At 40.0% G+C, this 23929-nt stretch overlaps 1 protein-coding gene across 1 annotated transcript in view; it reads right to left on the bottom strand.

Annotated features, from left to right (window-relative positions):
* CFAP53 (cilia and flagella associated protein 53) overlaps positions 1 to 23929 on the bottom strand; it is a 44162-nt gene that overhangs the window by 2592 nt on the left and 17641 nt on the right. Inside the window, exons 4-7 of the mRNA XM_080821253.1 lie at positions 13876 to 14179; positions 10554 to 10772; positions 2864 to 3080; positions 778 to 880 (exon numbers count right to left, since the gene is read on the bottom strand). Coding sequence (XP_080677379.1) covers positions 778 to 880; positions 2864 to 3080; positions 10554 to 10772; positions 13876 to 14179 — 843 coding nt within the window. The remainder of the gene's footprint in view (positions 1 to 777; positions 881 to 2863; positions 3081 to 10553; positions 10773 to 13875; positions 14180 to 23929) is intronic.

Raw genomic sequence — 23929 nt, 5'->3', positions numbered from 1 at the left:
TCTTTTCTAGAATGAAAGGAGCTTATGTCTATGTACCAAGTATGTGTGTCATGGGACAGGGCCAAGGGACAGGAAAGGGGAGCAGCAATTAGAGGAACCAAGTCATCTTCCTCCACCACACCGGTCACCTGAATTGGGTATCTTGGTCATCGGTGGGAAAGGGGTGCTATGGTCCAAGAAATGCTGCCAGGAGGGATCTGCCTATTTCCTCCGCCAGAACCTGGTGGTGGCTCTCAGAGGGGCCTTGTCAGAGGAAGGCAGTGCTATTTCCCAAAGCACCCAGAACATTTCAGTTTTCCAGTGAGGCTACAAAAATTCTCCTGAGGACATTTTGTATGGACTTCCATTCTCAGAAGCCATTTCTGCCACTTCAACTAATCAAGCCACACTGAGTTTCAGGGCTCATTTCATGTGAAAGAATAGTCTTCTTATTATTTCATTAGGATTTAATGTTGGAGCCTATTTTTAAAAAATCATTTTAACTTACTTTATTTTTTAAGGTATTCATTCATTTTAATAGTTATATTTAATATTCATTTTAATACCTGTGTCTATAATCACAATGTACACAATAACAATAAAATTTAATTTTACCAAGATGTTTGGTGTTTATTTTTATATGGGATTTTGTAAAGTGACTGGAGCTTTTAGGACAAATGTAATACTGATGTAAAAAATGTCAGTAATGCATGAGTGATGGCACATTGTCCTCTCCCTACATTAAAAATCTTCCCCCTTTTTAGGCAGTAAACAATAATAAAGGAAACAAAATCATACCTTGCAAAATTCTCCTTCTCTTCACGGTTAAGCTCTTTCAGACCTTCATTTATGCGTTCCTGTTCCATAGCACGTTCTTCCTGTTCTTTTGCCTTTCGTTGTACTGAAGAAAAACAAAAGTAATTTTTGGTAAATGACTTTCTTCAGAAGGCTTGCTGGCATTCCTCTGGGCATCAGGGTCATCCTGTCTTTAGAGAGGCAGAGCCTATAATCACTGGACTGTGTCTTAGGTCGATAGGGTAAAAGTAGTCCTCTCCATCAAGGGAAGAAGAGGATTTAGGTTTGAATGTGTGTGATCTACACAGATATTACTCTCAACGATTTTTCACTGAAAATCTGTGATCAGCCTTTTTCAAACCAGATTATCACTATTAGAACACTTCTTACCTTTCTCATCTCAAGAACAAACAGTTCTGTTGTCATTTATGTTAAAAAGAGTTTATGACAAGAGAACCTGGGTGGCTCAGTGGGTTAAAGCCTCTGCTTTCGGCTCAGGTCAGGATCCCAGCGTCCTGGGATTGAGTCCCGCAGTGGGCTCTCTGCTCAGCAGGGAGCCTGCTTCCTCCTCTCTCTCTGCCTGCCTCTCTGCCTACTTGTGATCTCTGTCTGTCAAATAAATAAATAAAATCTTAAAAAAAATAAAAGAGTTTATGACAAAATAATTAGAAAAGGTCTGAGTTTATAATATATAAGGCATTAATAAATTAAAATTTAAAAACATAAGCATCCAGTAAGGGTGAAAAAATAAGAAAGAAACCAGAGTTCACAAAAGAATAAATACAGTCAGCAAAAACACAACTGAAATGTACAACTTTGGCCCCCAAATCCATTTATAGGAACTTTTCTTAAATAATCATATATAAGCCAAGAAGAACTATGTACAGAGATAGTAACCTGCAATTCTAAAATAATAGTAAAAAGATTAAAGACAATCTGAAGGTCCATTAGTTGTGTTTAGATGAAATAAATCATGGTCCATTTTCATTATAGATTTCTAGGCAGCATTACAAATTTTATAATTGAAAAAAAAAGTGACCTAGAAAAATGTTTATGGTAAGTGGCAAAGGCAGGCTGTAAAACAATACTTTCAACATAAATCCTAATTTGCTATATACATAGTAAAAATACTAGAAGGAAATACATGAAGCTGTGAATAGTAGCTATTCCTGGGTGGTAGAATTACGGTTGATTTTGTTCCTTTGTTTAAAAATGGCCCCAAATACTTAAATTTTCCATGTTGCCTCAATATATTTTAAAATATTTATCAGGGGTAAACAGAAATCTTTTAGTTTATAGGCTTTTTTTCTCATTTTCTTACAACTCCACCCAATACAGGCTTACCAATTTTCAACGGTTGTTATAATTCCTGGAGTAGAGAATACATGAGCTTTCTCTTGCAAAGACAACTAGTGTGAAGTCTAATAGTACCTGAATGGTAAATGTGTCTATCTACTACCTCTCTGGTCCACTGGGCTGGACATGGAACACTGGAAATCTGAAGGTGGCAGTCCACCCTCTCAACAAATATTTCCTTTCATGACCAAGCACAGTTTGGAGCTGAAGGCATACAAAGGTGTGCTAAGACAGGGATGTGAGCAAGCCATAGTGAGAGTCCTAGAAAGAGGATTTATTAAGAATGAGGGGACATATTTGAGGAATGAGACATCTGAGCTGGCCTTGAAGGATCTCCAGGATTTCTCAGGATCAAAAGCATCATAAGCAGAGAAAACTACCCGAGTAAAGGCATGGAGGTATGGAAACACCTGCGGAAAGAAAAGAGGGACAGATAAAAGGGAGGAGGGAGGTGTGCGTTGTGCCCTACCTTCTCTCTTCCCTTTTATAGTCACTAAGGTGCACAGACCATTCAACGCACATGATTCCTCAGATTCTACTAGGATATAAAACTCTTCATAAGTTTATACTCCAAGGATTAAATTAGATAAATTCTGAAAGGCAGGGGTCTTGCCTTAATCCTTTTTACATCCCTCATATCATTTTACACATAATACCTACTTAATAAATATTTTGGTTACTACTTAAGTTAATTAAGGCCCAACTATAATATTATTATAATTCACGTCCTTACATTTTTCCTGAACTTGAAGTTTTCTTGTACACATGACCTCATTCACAAGTTGTCTCCTTGCCTCCTTTTCAAGTTGCAGCTCCTTGTCCTTCTCGGCCAGCTTCTTTTCCTTCTCTGCCTCTAATATTCTGTCCAGTTCTTTCTCCTGAGCTCTCTCCTCCTCACGCCGCTGTGCCACATACTGAAGATATATCTCCTGTTCTCTTGCCATCTCTTCCTACAAACAGAAGAATTACCTCACGTTGTTAAAATTGTAGGTGTGATAATGGTATGGAGGATAAGTTTTAAAACAATCTTTTAGAGCTACAATCCCAATTTTTTAGAACTACATAATGAGACATTTATGGATGAAACAGTCTCTCTTGGGTTTAGTTCAAAATATTCAAGAGTGGTGGTAGGGAGTGGGTGGGGCACACACAAAATACAGAAAGGCCGTTAGCTGGTGGTTGTTGAAGCTCAGTGAAGGACATATGGGTGTTTATTGTGCTATTCTTTGTACCTGTGCTATAATTATAATACATTTTTGAATCAGTTACTTCAAATACTTTCCCAAACTGTTTTTCAAAGCAGTTCCTGCATAATTTTCAATTATACAGCTTTATCTTCATTTATTTCCATTTAGGTAGGTTATGAAATTGTAACCTGATAAAGTAAGTCATTACTACTATGACAGCACTGCTTCTGACTACAAGATGGTCACTTGATACTTTGATAACAGACATTCTCAGCCTTAGCTATACTCTGGAATCACCTGGGAGCTTTAAAAAGCACCAAGGGCTGAATCTCACCCTGAGAGTCTGTTCTAATGAATAGTGTTTAAGTTCGCCAAGTGATTTTAATGTGCAGCTATGACTGTGAACTGGGCTTTGCAATGCTGGCATTTTTAGTTGGCGTCTCTGTTGTTCATGTATTATACTTGTGCCTTTCCATCCAATCTCTGTTCTGACTGCTTTTGAGAATATCATAAATCTGGGGGAGGACTGACAAGGTCTGAACTGTACCCTCAGAATAACTTGCATTCATAGTCTCATCTGTGGGGATAAATTTAACAAAAGAAGTGCAAAACTTATACTCTGAAAACTAAGAAACTGAAAAAATAAGTGGAAAGACATCCTATATTCATGGATCAGAAGACAATACTGGTAAAATGGCAACTGTCTACATTTGGTCTAGAGATTCAAAACAATCCCTATCAAAATCCAAAATGGAAAAAAAAAATCCAAAATGGTTTCTATGCATAAATCCACAAGCTGATTCCAGATTCATATGGAAATGCAAGAGAGCCAGAAAAGCCAAAACAATCCGAAAAAGAACAAAGTTGGAAGATTCACATTTCCTGATTTCAAATTTACTGCAGAGCTGCAGTGATCAAGGCATATATATATATGTGCTACTGGCATAAGGACGGACACACAGATTAATGGAAAAGAATCAAGAGTCCAGAGATAAGCCCTCACATTCACTATCAACTGATTCTGACAAGTGTACCAAGACAATCCTATAGGGGAAGAACCGTCTCTTCAACAATGGTGCTGGGACAACTGGGTATCTGTGTACAAAAGAATGAAGTTGGACCTCGACCTCACAACATACACAAAAGTTAACTCAAAATGGATCAAAGGCCTAAATGGGAGAACTAAACCTATAAAACTTTAAGAAGAAAACATAGGACCACCATCTTCTTGACCTTGGGGTAGGAACTGATGTTTAGATATAACACTAAAAGCACAAGCAACAAAACAAAATGTAGATACATCGGACTTTATCAAAATTAAAACTTTTGTACTTCAAGGGATACCATTAATAAAGTGAAACGACAACCCACAGGATGAAAAAAAAATATTTACACAGAGTTTATTGATAAGGGACTTGTATCTAGAACATATAAAGAACTATTACAACTCAGTAATAAAGTCAAATAATCCAATTAAAAATTGGGAAAATGATTGGAATAGATTTCTTGAAATTTCAAATAGGTTCAAATAGATTTCTCCAAAGAAGATATACAGATGGTTGATAGGCACAGAAAAAGAAGCTCAACATCATTACTCATTAGGGAATACAAATCAAAACCACAATAACAGATCACTTCAGACGCACTAGGATGGTTAAAATAAAAGAGACAAACAATAACAAGTGCAAACAAGCATGTGGAAAAATCAAAACCTGCGACACTGCTAGTGTGAACATAAAATGGTGAAACCACTTTGGAAAACAATTTGGCAAGTACTCAAAAACTTAGGGTTACCTTAGGACTCATTAATTCTACGCCTACGTATATGCCCAAGAGGAGCAAAAACCTATGTCCAAACAAAAATTTATATGAGAATATTCACAGTAGCATTATTTATAATAGCCAAAAAAATGCAAACAAATCAAATATCCATAGGCTGACAATGAAACATGATGCATCGGTACAGTGAAGAATTATTCAGCCATATTAAAGAATGAACTATTCATACATATTACAACATGGATAAGCCTTGAAACATTATGCTAAGTGAAAGATACCAGTCAAAAGGTCACAAAATATATAATTCTATTCATAATAAAGTCCACAACAGCAAATCTATAGAGACAGAAAATACGTTAGTAGTTGCTTAGGAATGGGGGTAAGGAGGGGCACCTGGGTGGCTCAGTTAAGCTCAGGTCATGATTCCAGGGTCCTGAGATCCAGCCCCAAGTTGGGCTCCCTGCTCAGCAGGGAATCTGCTTCTTCTCCCTTTGCCCCATCCCCCGCTTGTGTGCATTCTCCAACCCTCCCTCTCTCTATCAAATAAATAAATAAAATCTGAAAAAAAAAAAAGGAATGGGGGCAAGGCGTGGGGAAGAGGGAAGAGTGAGATAATATAAAATTCTAAAATTGACTGTGGTGATAGTTGCACACTTACGTGAATATACCAAAAAGCCACTGAATATATATTTGAAATGGGAAAATTGTATGAATTACACCTTAGTGAAGCTGTTAAAAAATAAAATAAAGTGATCTAATGGAGAACAAAAAACTCAATAACAAAAAAAAGAAAGAAAGAAGGAAAAGAATCCAATTAGAAAACGGGAAAGAAATATGAGGAAACATTTCACTGAAGAGGATATACATATAGCAAATAAGCACATGAAAAATTGATCAACATCATTGGTTTTTATGGAAATGTAAAATAAAAAAACAATGAGATATCACTATACATCTATCAGTAGAGCTAAAGTAAAGAAGAGTGCCACCACCAAATGTTGGGGAGGATGAGGAGAAACTCAATCATCCATTCATTATTGGTAGGAATGTACCATTACTGATCACATGGCAAAGCTACTGTGAAAACAGCTTGGCAGTTTTCTTTAAAAACAAAACAAGGGGCGCCTGGGTGGCTCAGTGGGTTAAGGCCTCTGCCTTCGGCTCAGGTCATGATCCCAGGCTCCTGGGATCGAGCCCCGCATTGGGCTCTCTGCTCGGCAGGGAGCCTGCTTCCCCCTCTCTCTCTGCCTGCCTCTGCCTACTTGTGATCTCTGTCTGACTTGTGATCTCTGTCTGTGAAATAAATAAATAAAATCTTTGCAAAAAAAAAAAAAAACTCTTCAAAAAAAAAAACCAACAAAACAAAACAAAACAGGGCCGCCTGGGTGGCTCAGTTGGTTAAGCCGCTGCCTTTGGCTCAGGTCATGATCCCAGGATCCTGGGATCGAGTCCCGCATCGGGCTCCTTGCTCGGCAGGGAGCCTGCTTCTCTCGCTGCCTCTGCCTGCCTCTCTGCCTGCTTGTGTGTACTCTCTCTCTCTCTCTCTGGCAAATAATTAAAATCTTTAAAAAAATTTTTTTTTAATGTTTAAATAAATAAATAAATAAAAATAAAAACAAAACAAACAAACAAAAAAAAACCAAACATGCAATCACAACTAACCTTCAAAGCCTTTTCCCCATAGAAACAAAAATTTGTGTTCATACAAAAACCTATACACAGGTAAATGGTAAAAACAGACCATGGTGCAGTTTTACCATGAACACTACTTGACAATAAAAATAAACACTACTGATTCATTCAATAACCTGGATAAATCTCCAGAGAGTGACGCTGAATGAAAATGTCAATCCCAAAAGGTTACATACTATATGATTCCATTTATAGAACACTCTTGAAATGACAAAATTATGGAATGGAGAACAGGTAAGCGGTTGCCAAGGATTAAGAAGGGAATGAAGACAAGAGGGAGGTGGATGTGGCCAAAGAAGGATTCTTCAGAATCCTTGTGATGGGAATGTTCTATATCCTTACAGTTCAATGTCAATATCCTGGCTGTGATAATATACTATAGTTATTCAAGACATCATAGAGAAAAACTGAATAAAAGGTCCATGGCATCTCTTTGTATTATTTCTTTCAACTGCATGTGAATCTATAATTATCTATAATTATCCCAAAATAAAAAACTTAATTAAAAAAATAGTAGAAGATTCCTGGTTTCCAATCTGGTATATAAGGAGCTTAGAAGGTGCCATTCTGGCATTCTAACAACAAGCAAAAAGCTTAATAAATCAGCTTTTAATTTTAACTTAATAAATCAACAATCATGGGGCGCCTGGGTGGTGCAGGCTGTTAAGCGTCTTGGTTTCGATTCAGATCGTGATCTCAGGGTCATGAGACCAAGCCTTGTGTTTGGCTCAGTGCTCAGCATGTTCTCTCTTTCTCTCTCTCTCAGAAATTTAAAAAAAAAAAAAAAAAATCTTTTTTTTTTTTAAATCAATCTTAAAAAGAAATCAACAATCTTGGTTCCATAAGAGAAGTGAGGTCACAGGGTAAACCACTGCCCCCAGATTGGAGAGACAGACAGGTAAATACAGACAATCACAAATTACCATAGTGGAAACCCATGAGCAGAAACTTCTATGGGAACCAGTGCTGGGATAGGAAAACCTGCAACTGATGAATTGCTAGAGGCTCAGTGTAGACACTTCTAAGAGTTAAAAACTCTAAGGGGACCCAGTCATGAAAGGTGGGGGAGACCACACTTTTGGGAGTTTTACCTCCTGAAGCTCTACCAAGTTCTCACAGTGAAGATCAGAGAAAAAGCCTTTCATGCTTCCTGCAGCAGAAGAAATGGAATCATTCTGAAATACACCACCAGAACATGCTGTTCTTGGGTTTGCTCTCAGGAGCAAATATTTAACCAGAGCCTAACCTGCTGCAGTTTTTATCTGAGCCTAACTGACCTGAGAGGAGGGAAATCCCAACTCCAGGACCCCTGTAGCCTTCCATGCGGGAAAACGGAAACACCATAATCAAGGATTCCAATGATGAGGGAGAGTCCAGACCCAAAGGCACCAGCTCTGAAGACAGAGGGAGAATCTCTTCCTCCGCTTGCCTGGATTTTTATGGCTTGGAGCTGACCTCACCCTTCTATTGTAGTTATTACCACAAAGGCTCAAAGCCAGCAGAACACACTAGATGAGGCCTGAGTCCTCTGTAACACTGGTATGGTCCAATGGGTCTATCACGTCTCTGAACATAGCAACCCAGAGGACCCAGATTTTATCTCCAGTCTTGAAGAGGCCCCAATTGTCCATAAATCCAGATAATTCCTCTTACAGACAAACCCCCTCCCAAATTAACAGGGCCATTGCCTCCACTTTGTGGGGACCTCCCATACTATTCAGCAGGCACTGGAAAGAGTAAACTTGATGGCACCCCATGAGACAGACACTTAACTAGACTCCCAGATTTTATAATACCAAGGCAGCACACAAGCCCAAGGCTAGCTTTCAGGTGCCAAGCCTGCAACCAACCCAGTAGAGCAACCTTCCTGTCTCCTGGTCCTGGAGCTCCCATGCCAAATCTGTCAGGAAGCAATGTCTGAGACATTTTAAATAGCAGGGGGCCTTGTACTAATAGCTCCACCAGTTGGGGGTGCCTAGCGATCTTATATTGAGACAAATATGAAGTAAGCTCCTCTCTTTAAAACAAGTGATTACCTCACTACAGAGCCCAAAGTTAATGTCTCAGAGGCCTTCAGAGATCCCAAGGCTCCCTCTTTCCCAAACAACATCCCTGATGGCAGGCTTGACAGTCTCCCAGAAAATGACCCTAGGGATTTGGCAGTTCCTCAGAGCTTGTCCCATCTGCACAATTGTCCATTTACGACTCTGGTGGTCCACTGGGACAAAGGCAATCACCAGACATTCCTGGCTCTATTAGACACAGAAGCCCAAGTCACAGTGATTCTAAACTCAGTCATGGACACCATGCATTCCTTTCCAAGGTGCACCCCTGGCAACCCCACAGAGCTCACTGAGATCTGCTCAACTAGCAATAGAGCCCATACCTGGAGTTCCACCCTGGGCCAGGCCTCTAGTATGTACAGTTGACCCTGACTGTGGAAATGCAAAATGCTACAGCCACTTTGGAAGCCAATTTGGCAGTTTCTTAGAAAACTAAACATACTCTTACCAGATGACCCAGCAGCTAAACTCCTTGGCATTTACCCAAATGATCTGAAAACATACAGCCACACAAAAGCCTGCACACAAATGTGTATAATAGCTTTAGTCATAATCACCAAAACCGGAAGCAACCCAGGATATCCTTCAGTAGGTGGCTGGATAGTCTGTGCTCCAGCCACACAATGGAATGCTATTAAGAGTGAAAAGGAAATGAGCTATAGAGTCAGGAAAAGGTATGGAGGAAACTTAAATGCACAGTACTTGGTGAAATAAGTGAATCTAAAAAGGCATCATACTGTATGATTCCAACTTGATGACATCCTAGAAAAGGTGAAACTGGAGACAGTAAGAAGATATGTAGTTTCTATGGGTTTGGAGTCAGGGGAGAGGAACCAACCAGGGGAGCACAGAGGATTTTAGGATAGTGAAATTACTGTATGATACTTTCATGGTGGCTACATGTCATCTTACATTCGTTCAAACCCATAGAATGTACACCACCAAGAGTAAACCTTCACGTAAACTATGGACTCTGGGTGATAAGGACGTGTCGATGTGGCTTCATCAGTGGTAACAAATATCCACTCTGGTTGGGGGATATTGGTAGCACGGGAGGCTACGTCCTATGTAGGGGCAGGGGGTACCTGGGAAATCTCTGTATCTTTCACTCAATTTTGCTCTGAACCAAGAACTGCTCTAAAAAATAAAGTTTATTTTTAAAAAGAAACAACGAAAAAAAAAATAGTACCTACGGGAAAGGTACAACGACCTCAAGATTTCAATACAAATTTCAAAAGAACAGACAACAGAATACATACCCAACACTTTTCTCTACTCTCTGCCTGACAAAACTTTACATATCTTTCAAGGTCCAACTCGAATACCACTTCTTCAGTGACATTTTTGCCAGCTTCACGGCATACTTAGTCACCCACTTCCTTCTCTCCCATCCTGCTATCACAATGCCAACTCCACCTTATAGGAGGGCTCCAAATTCAATGGGCATCAGAATCCCCTGGGGGAGCTTGTTGAAACAGATTTCTTGCCCCTGCCAAGATTTTAATTTGGAGACTCTGATTCTGGAGGCTATGAATTTCTACTTCTAACATCCTCCCAGATGATGCTGACGTTGCTGGTTCGTGGACCACACTTAAGAGTAGCATAGTATGGTTCACATGTGGCTGGCTCCCGTAAGACTGAAAACTGAGCGAGCAATCTTGTTCAGTACATAGTAGTAGCACATTTTGAACAAACATCTTACTCTTTTTTGCTTCTTTTTATCAGCATCTTCCTGTAAGTCTTGAAGGGCCCTTTGCACAAGCTTCATGTCCAAATCCTGTTCTTCTCTATATTCCTGCTGAATATGTTCTATCTTCTCTTGGAGGGCTTTCTGCAAAGCAGCCCTAATTTCCTGTTTTGCCTTCTGTTTCTTTAGCTTATCCTGTTCGTTCTCAAGTTTCACCTGTGCTTTGTCATTTTCCTAAGGCAAAACAATAATGAAGATTATGCATCAGTACAGTTGGACAAAACAAAACAGAAGGTAAATCATTTCACTTAAGAGACTGAGAATCAGGGGCGCCTGGGTGGCTCAGTGGGTTAAAGCCTCTGCCTTCGGCTCGGGTCATGATCTCAGGGTCCTGGAATCGAGCCCCTCATCAGGCTCTCTGCTCAGCAGAGAGCCTGCTTCCTCCTCCTCTCTCTCTCTCTCTGCCTGCCTCTCTGCCTACTTGTGATCTCTGTCTGTCAAATAAATAAATAAAATCTTTAAAAAAAAAAAAAGAGACTGAGAATCAAGTGTCTCTTGGAGATACACACACCTGAATTTAGAGGGACTGTAAGATGGAAAACTTGACTTTTCATTGCCGCATCAGGAATAGCACTTTGTGCTGTGCATTATTATGAAATAATAAATGGTTGTGGAGTTCAAAATATGCAAAAGTATAGAGAGAAATCACTTTTAATCCTAGTACCCACCACCCACTACCACACTCAACATTTCAGTGTATTGGCCTTCTAGACTTTACTCTTCTATGTACACCTGCAACATCCAGATATGGACACATTATTAAGGAGCTATAGGAGCCCCAAACTGGAAAGGTGCCATCAGCTACATATACAAAATTAAATTGTATGCATTTTGTTTTTTAAAATTATTCCCCCATTCCTTTCATTTTCTTATCTTTCTGATCCTCTGAGGTGGCTTAACTGCCTGGCCAGTCAAGCAGTTTTAACTAGGGCACCAATATTGTCAGGCATTGTGGGTTTGCTAGAAAATCTGGGTATGGTATAAACTGCAGCATTAGTCCTTGTGCCAGAGGCAGCTGAGAAGTCCTGGAGGGAAAAGTACTTGCCCAGCTGGGACAAGAGATGACATGGCAATAGTGAGGATGGTATACAATTCCCAGTGTGATTTAACTGAGATTCACAACAGCCACAGTCACCATGATCACTGGTTTGTGAGAAGACAGTTACATGCTAGACTTTCCTATTAATGTCATGAATAGTAAGTCCTGAATTGTGAGGGTCAAAAGAAAACGTCAAAAACCTCTGCTACATCTAAGGAAAAGCAATGGCTATCAAAAATGAAAGTCAGTGTAATAGCAGGCCACATTTTTTTTTTTAAAGTAAGCCTGACTACACCAGGATGAAGCAATCAGCCAAATCCCCGTTATGAGACATGGGGGAGATAGGATAGGACAGGAGAGAAGTGTTCAAGATTAAGAGACCTAAAAGCAGTTCATCATGTCTTGATTTCTCCGGGGTAGTTCTGACTGTGCACCTGTTGTGCTGATGTAATGAATTTATGGCATCCCTTTCAACCTCAATTGTGCCTTACTTTGAAAAAGATAGAGTCCCCCTTTCTAGAGAGACTGTAAGAACATGTTTGATTCTGATTTAAATATCTAATAGTTCAGACAATGATGGAAATTTGATATTGATTTTAGATAATAAAAAGGAATCACAGTTAATTTTTTTAGGTCTGATATTGGCATGTATAAGGAAAGGTCCTTAATCATGTCATTGAGACACATACTTGACATGTATTTAAGGGGGAAATGACATGCCTGAGCCACTCTGGCGTCCCAGTAAGACTATCTTTTGTACCCTCACGTAATGACTGGTGGTGGGAGCCCCTACATAACTTCAGGGTGGGGCTGGTAACCAGAAAGACCAAACCATATGATTAGAGGGTTGAAACTTTCAGTTCCAGATATCCCTCTACCTCCAGAGAAGAGAGGGGCCAGAAATTGAGTCCAATCATCAATGGTAAGTGACCCAATTAATCATGCCTATATAAGAAAACCTCCATTAAAATGCCAAATAATAGGGTTCGTGAACACATGGAGGTATTGGGAACACAGTATGCCCAGAAAGGGTATGCAAGCTCTGTGTGCTGCCCACCATACCTTGTCCTATGCATCTTTTCCATTTGCCTGTTTCTGAATTGTACCTTTTAAAATAAACCAGTATATAGCAAGTAAAGTACTTTCTGGAGGTGTCTGAGCTATTTTAGTGAATTATCAAACTTAAGGGGAGCTAAGAGAAACTGATTTTGTAGCCACGTTGGACAGAGGTGTGGGTACCCTGAGGACCTACCACTTGTGACTGGTCTCTGGAGTCCAAGCAGTCTTCTGGGACTGAGCCCTTAAACCTGTGGAGTCTAATGCTATCGCTGGTAGCTAGTGTCAGAATCCAATCAAATTGTAGGCCACCTAGTTGGTAGGACCCATGGAGAATTATAGAATTCTTTGGTGTGAGGAAAAAAACCACACATTTGGTGTCAGAAGTATTGTGAGTAAAAATGACTCACTAGGTATCTTACAACAGAAGTAATTTGGGGGCCATCATTTCAATTTTCTTAGAGAAGCTAAAATATTTAGACATCAAAGTCTCCAAAAAAAAAAAAAACAGTCTCAAACCCAGGATGATGTTTAGGGCTCTGAAGTATCTTACCTTTATCTTACCTTTAGCATTTCTTATGGTTCTAAATTTCAATACTTGGGACTTCCCAGGAAAATACACATTTTTTCTAAATTTGGTTGACATTGAAGTACTAGTTGCTGGAAGCTTTATATACATATAGAATTGCTTCTTTTTTTAGTGCTTTCATACATTTCCAGTGATAGTTCTAATTTCTCTATAGTAGGGGCAATGACCTTGTTGGAACAAAATGATTGATTTTGGTGGCTGGGGCAGAGGGGCCACTGTAGCTGTTGCATAGCACTTTACATAGGATTTGGAATCTGTCATTTATCCGTATCAAAGAATGGGGGGATGTTGCCAAACTGCCACCAGCCCTTCATGGTACTGCCCATGATTATCACATTTCATCCTCACAACAAAGACAAGTGCCTTTTGCCTCATTTTTTAGAGAAAGAGACCAAGTCACAGTAGTGAAGTTAACTTGCCCTGTGCGATGGGATGGCACTATTGACTGGGCCTTGGAATCCAAGGCTCTGACCATGGCCGTTGCCCGGGGAACTAGCCAGGCCATGAGGCAAAGGGCATGGTAGCAGGCCTACAAACTGCATACTATGCCCATTGAGTGGATCATCCCACAACAAGCATCATAAAAGGCCCACCACAAAGCGTGCCTCCTCTTCCTTCAGCTGCTGCTCGGCCTGCCTCTGTGCTTTGATGCTCGTGATCTGGGCATTAAGGCCCAGGCGTGTGTTCTCCACCAGCTCTCTCTGCCTCCTCGCCTCTTCAGCTTCTCGCTTTTCCTTGGTTAATCGGTCTTCCTCCCAGAGCTTTGAGAACATCTGCTCTTCCACCCGTTTTTGCCTTTTCAGCTCTTCATTGAAAGCTACCTGTGCTTTCCGCTCCTCGCTCACCTTCTTCTCATGGATACAAAACAATTCAGCACGGAGCTCCTCACACCGTTCTCTGAAAGGAGAATTTTTAAGAGGCAAAACCCAGCCTCTCATGAGATACTGCTCTATTTAAGCACACATCTGCACAGACACTGAAGTATGAAAAGTGAAAGTCCTCGAGGTAGGCCACCAGAGCTGAGAAGACGTGTGAGGGGCAGCAGGGAGACCGGCATGAGGGCACAGACAAAGCACAGGCACCGAAGTCTGGCCGAGCAGACTTTGAAACAGCAATCTGACATTTCTGTGTGACCGTGGATCAAAAACTCGACCTATCTGAGCCTGTTTCTTTATCTGTAAAACAATTCTCTTTCAAGGTTCTGGTAAGGATCAGAGAAAATGGATGAAAATATCTGGTAGATAATAGAAGCTAAATAAACGGTAACTATTATTATGATCACAGAGGAAACAGAAGAGGCATGGGTCCCTGCGATATTACACGTAGATTAAGGCTTTGGTAGGAAGAGGCCCTGAAAGCCAAGAAAAGAGCTAAGGGTCAGCATATCACGGTAAAGCTGCCCCAATGCCCCTGGATTCCTGGTGGGACCCATGTCACTGAAGGGGTTTCTGCCAGAGCTGGGAAAATAGCCCAAATGCTACCTTTTCATATCTAGGCTTATGTCACCATTCCAGAAGAAATACTCTCTCTGTAAGTGTTTAGGCCTCGTCCTTCCTTTTAGTCTTAGTAATTCAAATTTCCTCAGAAGTTCTTCCTTGAGCCTGTTTTTAGTTTAAGGGCTATGATATTCAATACTGTCCACACTTTAGAATTACTTAGGGGTATCTTTAAAATCCCACTCTCCACTTCTTCCTTCTGTTACTCCCAGTCCAGACCAGTTAAATTAGAATATCTGGGGGCAGAATCTAAGCACCTACATTTTTTCAGAGCACCTCAGAAACTTCTAGCATATAGTCAAGTTTGAGAACCTCTGATTCAAAGTAATGCTTATAAAACACCAAGTCTTCCTAGTTTCATCAAGTTTAGCACCAAGAAGCTGAAATTTGAGAATTGGCTCAATAAAGAACTTCAAAGAATTTTAGTTGCTAAGGTTGAAAGAAAGGTTGATGTCTAAAACTACAAGCATGGTCAATACACAGAAATTGACATTTATCAGATATGGTTAAGCATTGCTCAACATTTGATGAGGGCTAGTCTCATTTCCCTGACTAAAGGGGAATCTCTGTGAGGGCTGGGACTCAGGAACATATATTTCAGAAATATATTCCCCATACTACCTACCCAATGTCCATTAAATAATTGTTGGTTAAATTGATATACAGTTATGCTTATTAGCAAAATAATGGTAACTGGCAGTTATTTATATTCTGTGGAAAGCTCAAAAGATTACAGAAGCTGAATTGCTAGGTTACCAAAAAACAAACAAACAAAAAAACCACTTTAACATTGAAAAATAAATTCATCAGTGAAATTCTATCAGAATTGGCCATGACAACAAATTAAAGTCTTTCCTAATCCTATGACTTATACTCCGGAAAAGTTATTCAGTTAATGAAAAACTGAAGCCTAAGAACAACAAGTATGGCTTATGATATTTAAAAAAAAAAAACTTTCTGGGGCGCCTGGGTGGCTCAGTGGGTTAAAGCCTCTGCCTTCGGCTCAGGTCATGATCCCAGGGTCTTGGGATCGAGCCCCGCATAGGGCTCTCTGCTCTGCAGGGAGCCCGCTTCCTCCTCTCTCTCTCTGCCTGCCTCTCTGACTACTTGTGATCTCTGTCTGTCAAATAAATAAATAAAAATCTTTATTAAAAAAAAAAAACTTTCTGAGGTGCCAGGGTGGCTCAGTCGTTAAGCGTCTGCCTTCGACTTGGGTCATGATTCCAGGGTCCTGGGTTCACGCCCTTCATCAGGCTCCCTGCTTAGTAGAGGGCCTGCTTCTCTCTCTCCCTCTGCCTGCTGCTCTGCTTACTTGTGCTCTCTATCTCTCTGTCAAATAAATAAATAAAATATTTTTTTAAAACTTTCTAGTTATAAAACCAATACATACAGAAAAACTGGAAAATATAGAAAAGTATGAAAACAATAAAAATATGCTTAATCTCCCTCCCCAGAGATAACTGCTTTTAGCATGTTAGTGTATTTCATTCTAGTCTTGTGTATGTGCATTTTTATTAGAATTGGGGTCATTCTGTGTATCTATGTACTTATATTGATATCTCTCTATATCTTAATTTTTCCACCTAACATTATTTTGGGAATGTCTCTTCATGGAATCTTCTTAAGATACCTAACCCCAAAACTTTATTATAATTTACTAAGCTATGGAATAGAGGCTAGAGCCTTTAAATATATCAATTTATTTAAATATTTCCTTGTTTGATGAATGTATAGGTTACTTCTGACTCTTACAATAATGCTGCAATGCATATTTATAAATGTAGCTCTTTCTGCTTATCTCTGATGATTTCCTAAGGTATTCCTTTCCTTAATATAAAATCAGAGTGAGTACAAAAATGTTGTAAGGCACCTGATGACATATGTTGCCAAGAAAGCCTGAATTAACACTGTATGAAGGTGCTCATATCAAGTATTTCTTTAGATCAGTAAATCTTCAAACTTTGATTAGGTATCCTTTCCAGTAAAAAAAAACAAAAAACAAAAAATTCTAAGCACCCACAAACAGGTAGGATTATTATTTATAAACTGTATGCAATTATTACTATATTACTATATCACCTAAATTATTAAATATAGCAAAAACAAAAACCAAAGACAGATGAGATTTAAATAAAAAACATCAAACATTTCCTTCCTACATCCCAATGATTCATCTATTCGCTTAACCTTGAGAACACTTGATTCAGGGAAGCTCATTTTTATCTACAGATAAAAATGTATCTATGTATTTTAATTAAAATAATCATTGATAAGAGGAAAACCTTAGGTTTGTGAGTGTTTTAAATAGTACTTTCAGGGGCGCCTGGGTGGCTCAGTGGGTTGAAGCCTCTGCCTTCAGCTCGGGTCATGATCCCAGGGTCCTGGGATCGAGCCCCACATTGGGCTCTCTGCTCCATGGGGAGCCTGCTTCCTCCTCTCTCTCTGCCTGCCTCTCTGCCTACTTGTGATCTCTGTCAAATAAATAAATAAAATATTTTTTAAAAAAATAAATAAATAGGGGGAGGAGTCAACATGGCGGAGAAGTAGCAGGCTGAGACGACATCGGATAGCAGGAGATCAGCTAGATAGCTTATCTAACCATTGCAAACACCTACAAATCCAACGGAAATCGAAGAGAAGAAGAGCAACAATTCTAGAAACAGAAAATCAATCACTTTCTGAAAGGTAGGACCTGCGGAGAAGTGAATCCAAAGCGACGGGAAGACAGACCGTGGGGGGAGGGGCCGGCTCCCGGCAAGCAGCAGAGCAACGGAGCACAAAATCAGGACTTTTAAAAGTCTGCTCCACGGAGGGACATCGCTCCAGAGGCTAAACCAGGGGGAAGCCCAGGCGGGGTCAGCGTAACCCCAGGACCCGCGGGGTCACAGAAGGACTGGGGGGCGTCTGAGTGCCGCAGAGCTCACAGGTATTAGAGCGGGGAAGCCGGCTACAGCGACAAAGCCGAGGTGTGAGCCCACAGCCCGGGGTTACCTTGTGCCGGTCGCAGGCTGGGTGGGCTCGGAGCGCGGCCGGAGGCCACGGAGACAGAAGCGAACGGGCGCTTGTTCTCCAAGTGCCAGCAATTGATTGCTTTACTCCAGGTGCGACCGGAGGTCAGGGAGGCAGAGGCGGTTGGGCGCTTTTCTCTGAGGGCGCACTGAGGAGCGGGACCCCAAGCTCTTGGCTCCTCCGGGCCAGAGATTGGGAGGCCGCCATCTTCATTCCCGTCCCCCGGATCTCTACGGAAAGCGCTCAGGGAACAAAAGCTCCTAAAAGCAAACCTGAGTGGATTCCTTAGCCCGGCCCCTGGCAAGGGCGGTGCAATTCCACCTGCGGCAAAGACACTTGAGAATCACTACAACAGGCCCCTCCCCCAGAAGATCAACAAGAAACGCAGCCAAGACCAACTTCACTCACCAAGAACAGCAGAATTCTAGAGGAGGAGAAAGTAAGTCTTATCTGGACAAAATGACAAGGTGGAAAAACTCACCACAAAAAAAAGAACAAGAGGCAGTACCGAAGGCTGGGGACCTAATCAATACAGACATTGGTAATATGACAGATCTAGAGTTCAGAATGACGATTCTCAAGGTTCTAGCCGGGCTCGAAAAAGGCATAGAAGATATTAGAGAAACCCTCTCCGGAGAGATAAAAGCCCTTTCTGGAGAAATAAAAGAACTAAAATCTAACCAATTTGAAATAAAAAAAGCTATTAATGAGGTGCAATCAAAAATGGAAGCTCTCACTGCTAGGATAAATGAGGTAGAAGAAAGAATTAGTGACATAGAAGACCAAATGACAGAGAAAAAAGAAGCTGAGCAAAAGAGAGACAAACAAATACTGGACCACGAGGAGAGAATTCGAGAGATAAGCGACACCATAAGATGACACAACATTAGAATAATTGAGATTCCAGAAGAAGAAGAGAGAGGGGAGCAGAAGGTATATTGGAGACAATTATTGGAGAGAATTTCCCTAATATGGCAAAGGGAACAAACATCAAAATCCAAGAGATGCTAAGAACGCCCCTCAAAAAAAAAAAAAATAGGTCCACACCTCGTCACCTGATAGTAAAATTTACAAGTCTTAGCAACAAAGAGAAAATCCTGAAAGCTGCCTGGGAAAAGAAGTCTGTAACATACAAGGGTAAAAATATTAGATTGGCAGCAGACCTATCCACAGAGACCTGGCAGGCCAGAAAGAACTGGCATGATATATTCAGAGCACTAAACAAGAAAAACATGCAGCCAAGAATACTATATCTGGCTAGGCTATCATTGAAAATAGAAGGAGAGATAAAGAGCTTCCAGGACAAACAAAAGCTGAAAGAATTTGCAAACACCAAACCAGCTCTACAGGAAATATTGAAAGGAGTCCTCTAAGCAAAGAGAGACCCTAAAAGTAGTAGATCAGAAAGAAACAGAGACAATATACAGTAACAGTCACCTTACAGGCAATACAATGGCAATAAATTTATATCTCTCAATAGTTACCCTGAATGTTAATGGGCTAAATGCCCCAATCAAAAGACATAGGGTATCAGAATGGATAAAAAAACAAAACCCATCAATATGCTGCCTACAAGAAACTCATTTTAGACCTGAAGACACCTCCAGATTTAAAGTGAGGGAGTGGAAAACAATGTACCATGCTAATGGACATCAGAAGAAAGCTGGGGTGGCAATCCTTATATCAGATCAATTAGATTTTAAGCCAAAGACTATAATAAGAGATGAGGAAGGACACTATATCATACTCAAAGGGTCTGCCCAACAAGAAGACCTAACAATCTTAAATATCTATGCCCCTAACATGGGAGCAGCCAACTATATAAACCAATTAATAACAAAATCAAAGAAATACATCGACAGTAATACAATAATAGCAGGGGACTTTAACACTCCCCTCACTGAAATGGACAGATCATCTAAGCAAAAGATCAACAAGGAAATAAAGGCCTTAAATGACACACTGGACCAGATGGACATCACAGATATATTCAGAACATTCCATCCCAAAGCAACAGAATATACATTCTTCTCTAATGCACATGGAACATTCTCCAGAATAGACCACATCCTGGGTCATAAATCAGGTCTCACCAGTATCAAAAGATTGGGATCATTCCCTGCATATTTACAGACCACAATGCTCTGAAGCTAGAACTCAATCACAAGAGGAAATTTGGAAAGAACACAAATACATAGAGACTAAACAGCATCCTTCTAAAAAATGAATGGGTCAACCAGGAAATTAAAGAAGAATTGAAAAAAATCATGGAAACAAATGATAATGAAAACACAACGGTTCAAAATCTGTGGGACACAACAAAGGCAGTCCTGAGGAAAATATATAGCGGTACAAGCCTTTCTCAAGAAACAAGAAAGGTCTCAAATACACAACCTAACCCTACACCTAAAGGAGCTGGAGAAAGAACAACAAAGAAAGCCTAAACCCAGCAGGAGAAGAGAAATCATAAAGATCAGAGCAGAAATCAATGAAACAGAAACTAAAAAAACAATAGAACAAATCAACGAAACTAGGAGCTGGTTCTTTGAAAGAATTAATAAGATTGACAAACCCCTGGCCAGACTTATCAAAAAGAAAAGAGAAAGGACGCAAATAAATAAAATCATGAATGAAAGAGGAGAGATTACAACCAACACCAAAGAAATACAAACAATTATAAGAACATACTATGATCAACTCTACGCCAACAAATTCGAGAATCTGGAAGAAATGGATACATTTCTAGAGACATATAAACTACCACAACTGAACCAGGAAGAAATAGAAAGCCTGAACAGACCCATAACCACTAAGGAGATTGAAAGAGTCATCAAAAATCTCCAAACTAAAGTCCAGGACCAGACGGCTTCCCAGGGGAATTCTACCAAACATTTAAAGAAGAATTAATTCCTATTCTCCTGAAACTGTTCCAAAAAACAGAAATGGAAGGAAAACTTCCAAACTCATTTTATGAGGCCAGCATCACCTTGATCCCAAAACCAGACAAGGATCCCACCAAAAAAGAGAATTACAGACCAATATCCTTGATGAACACAGATGCGAAAATTCTCACCAAAATACTGGCCAATAGGATCCAACAGTACATTAAAAGGATTATTCACCACGACCAAGTGGGATTTATTCCAGGGCTGCAAGGTTGATTCAACATCCGCAAATCCATCAATGTGATACAATACATTAATAAAAGAAAGAATAAGAACCATATGATACTCTCAATAGATGCTGAAAAAGCATTTGACAAAGTGCAGCATCCCTTCCTGATTAAAACTCTTCAAAGCATAGGGATAGAGGGCACATACCTCAATATTATCAAAGCCATCTATGAAAAACCCACTGCAAATATCATTCTCAATGGAGAAAAACTGAAAGCTTTTCCGCTAAGGTCAGGAACACAGCAAGGATGTCCGTTATCACCACTGCTGTTCAACATTGTACTAGAAGTCCTAGCCTCAGCAATCAGACAACAAAAAGAAATTAAAGGCATCCAAATTGGCAAAGAAGAAGTCAAACTATCACTCTTTGCAGATGATATGATACTGTATGTGGAAAACCCAAAAGGCTCCACTCCAAAACCGCTAGAACTTGTACAGGAATTCAGTAAAGTGTCAGGATATAAAGTCAATGCACAGAAATCAGTGGCATTTCTTTACACTAACAACAAGAAAGAAGAAAGAGAAATTGAGGAGTCAGCCCCATTTACAATTGCACCCAAAACCATAAGATACCTAGGAATAAATCTAACCAAGGAGGCAAAGAATCTGTACTCAGAAAACTATAAAGAAATTCTATGAAAGAAATTGAGGAAGACACAAAGAAATGGAAAAATATTCCATGCTCATGGATTGGAAGAACAAATATTGTGAAAATGTCTATTCTACCTAAAGCAATCTACACATTTAATGCAATCCCTATCAAAATCCCATCCACTTTTTTTAAAGAAATAGAACAAATAATCCTAAAATTTATATGGAACCAGAAAAGACCTCGAATAGCCAAAGGAATATTGAAAAAGAAAGCCAAAGTCAGTGGCATCACAATTCCAGACTTCAAGCTCTATTACAAAGCTGTCATCATCAAGACAGTATGGTACTGGCACAAAAACAGACATATAGATCAATGGAACAGAATAGAGAGCCCAGAAATAGACCCTCAACTCTATGGTCAACTAATTTTCGACAAAGGAGGAAGGAATGTCCAATGGAAAAAAGACAGCCTCTTCAACAAATGGTGCTGGGAAAATTGGACAGCCACATGCAGAAAAGTGAAATTGGACTATTTCCTTACACCACACATGAAAATAGACTCAAAATGGATGAAGGACCGCAATGTGAGAAAGGAATCCATCAAAATCCTTGAGGAGAATGCAGGCAGCAACCTCTTTGACCTCAACCGCAGCAACTTCTTCCTAGGAACATCACCAAAGGCAATGGAAGCAAGGGCAAAAATGAACTATTGGGATTTCATCAAGATCAAAAGCTTCTGCACAGCAAAGGAAACAGTTAACAAAACCAAAAGACAACTGACAGAATGGGAGAAGATATTTGCAAACGACATATCAGATAAAGGGCTAGTATCCAAAATCTATAAACAGCTTAGCAAACTCAACACCCAGAGAACAAATAATCCAATCAAGAAATGGGCAGAGGACATGAACAGACATTTCTGCAAAGAAGACATCCAGATGGCCAACAGACACATGAAAAAATGCTCCACATCACTCGGCATCAGAGAAATACAAATCAAAACCACAATGAGATACCACCTCACACCAGTCAGAATGGCTAAAATTAACAAGTCAAGAAATGACAGATGCTGGCGAGGATGCAGAGAGGGGGGAACCCTCCTACACTGTTAGTGGGAATGCAAGCTGGTGCAACCACTCTGGAAAACAGTGTGGAGGTTCCTCAAAAAACTGAAAATAGAGCTACCCTATGACCCAGCGATTGCACTACTGGGTATATATCCTAAAGACACAAATGTGGTGCTCCAAAGGGGCACGTGCACCCGAATGTTTATAGCAGCAATGTCCACAATAGCCAAACTGTGGAAAGAACCTAGATGTCCATCAACAGATGAATGGATAAAGAAGAAGTGGTATATATACACAATGGAATACTATGCAGCCATCAAAAGAAATGAAATCTTGCCATTTGCGACGACGTGAATGAACTAGAGGGTATTATCCCTAGCAAAATAAGTCAATCGGAGAAAGACAACTATCATATGATCTCTTTGATATGAGGAAGTGGAGGTGCAATATGGGGGGTTGGGGGTAGGTAGGAAAAAAAAATGAAAGAAGATGGGATCGGGAGGGAGACAAACCATAAAAGACTCAATCTCAAAAAACAGACTGAGGGTTGCTGGGGGGAGGGGGACGGGAGAGGGTGGTGGGGATATGGACATTGGGGAGGGTATGGGCTATGATGAGTGCTGTGAAAGGTGTAAACCTGGCGATTCACAGACCTGTACCTCTGGGGATAAAAATACATTATATGTTTATTAAAATAAATAAATAAAATTTTAAAAAATAAATAAATAAATAAATAGTACTTTCACATTTTACCCTCACATGTGTCTTATAACTTAGATGGAGCAGCAAGTATTATTCCCATTTTAGAGTTACAGCAATTGAAACTCAGGGAACCTTAATGTCTTCCCAAACCACATGGCCAGTAGTTGTAATATTATTAGCAACAGTTACTAAGTGCTTATTATTTGCCAGGTGCTGTTCTGAGCAGTTGACATGTTATGAACTCTTGTAATATTCATAACAACCAATGTTGCAACATCACTCCAAGTTCATTCTTATTATTATCTCTGGGTTAGATAAAATGGAAGCACAGAGCAGTTAAGCATCATGGTTAAGTTCATACATTTCATATGTGCTAGAGCTGGGACTGAAGACCTGGTAGTCTGGCCCTGAAACCTGGATTCTTTGGTACTTCATTCTATCACCTCTGTCAGTAATTAACAGAGGCAAGACAATTCTCAAGTGTTCTGACAACACATCTTAAGGTAGTCCTTTAATAAAAACACAAAAACAAAATAAAGCCAAAAAATGTCTACTTGAATCTGGGATCTAATCACTAATTGCATATAAATATAGGACACTTAAAAACAA

This window comes from Martes martes (genome assembly GCF_963455335.1).
Source record: "Martes martes genome assembly, chromosome: 13".
Classification (NCBI taxonomy): Eukaryota; Metazoa; Chordata; class Mammalia; order Carnivora; family Mustelidae; genus Martes; species Martes martes.
Note: the sequence above shows the minus strand (reverse complement) of the source record. Positions and strands in the feature narration are given on the sequence as shown.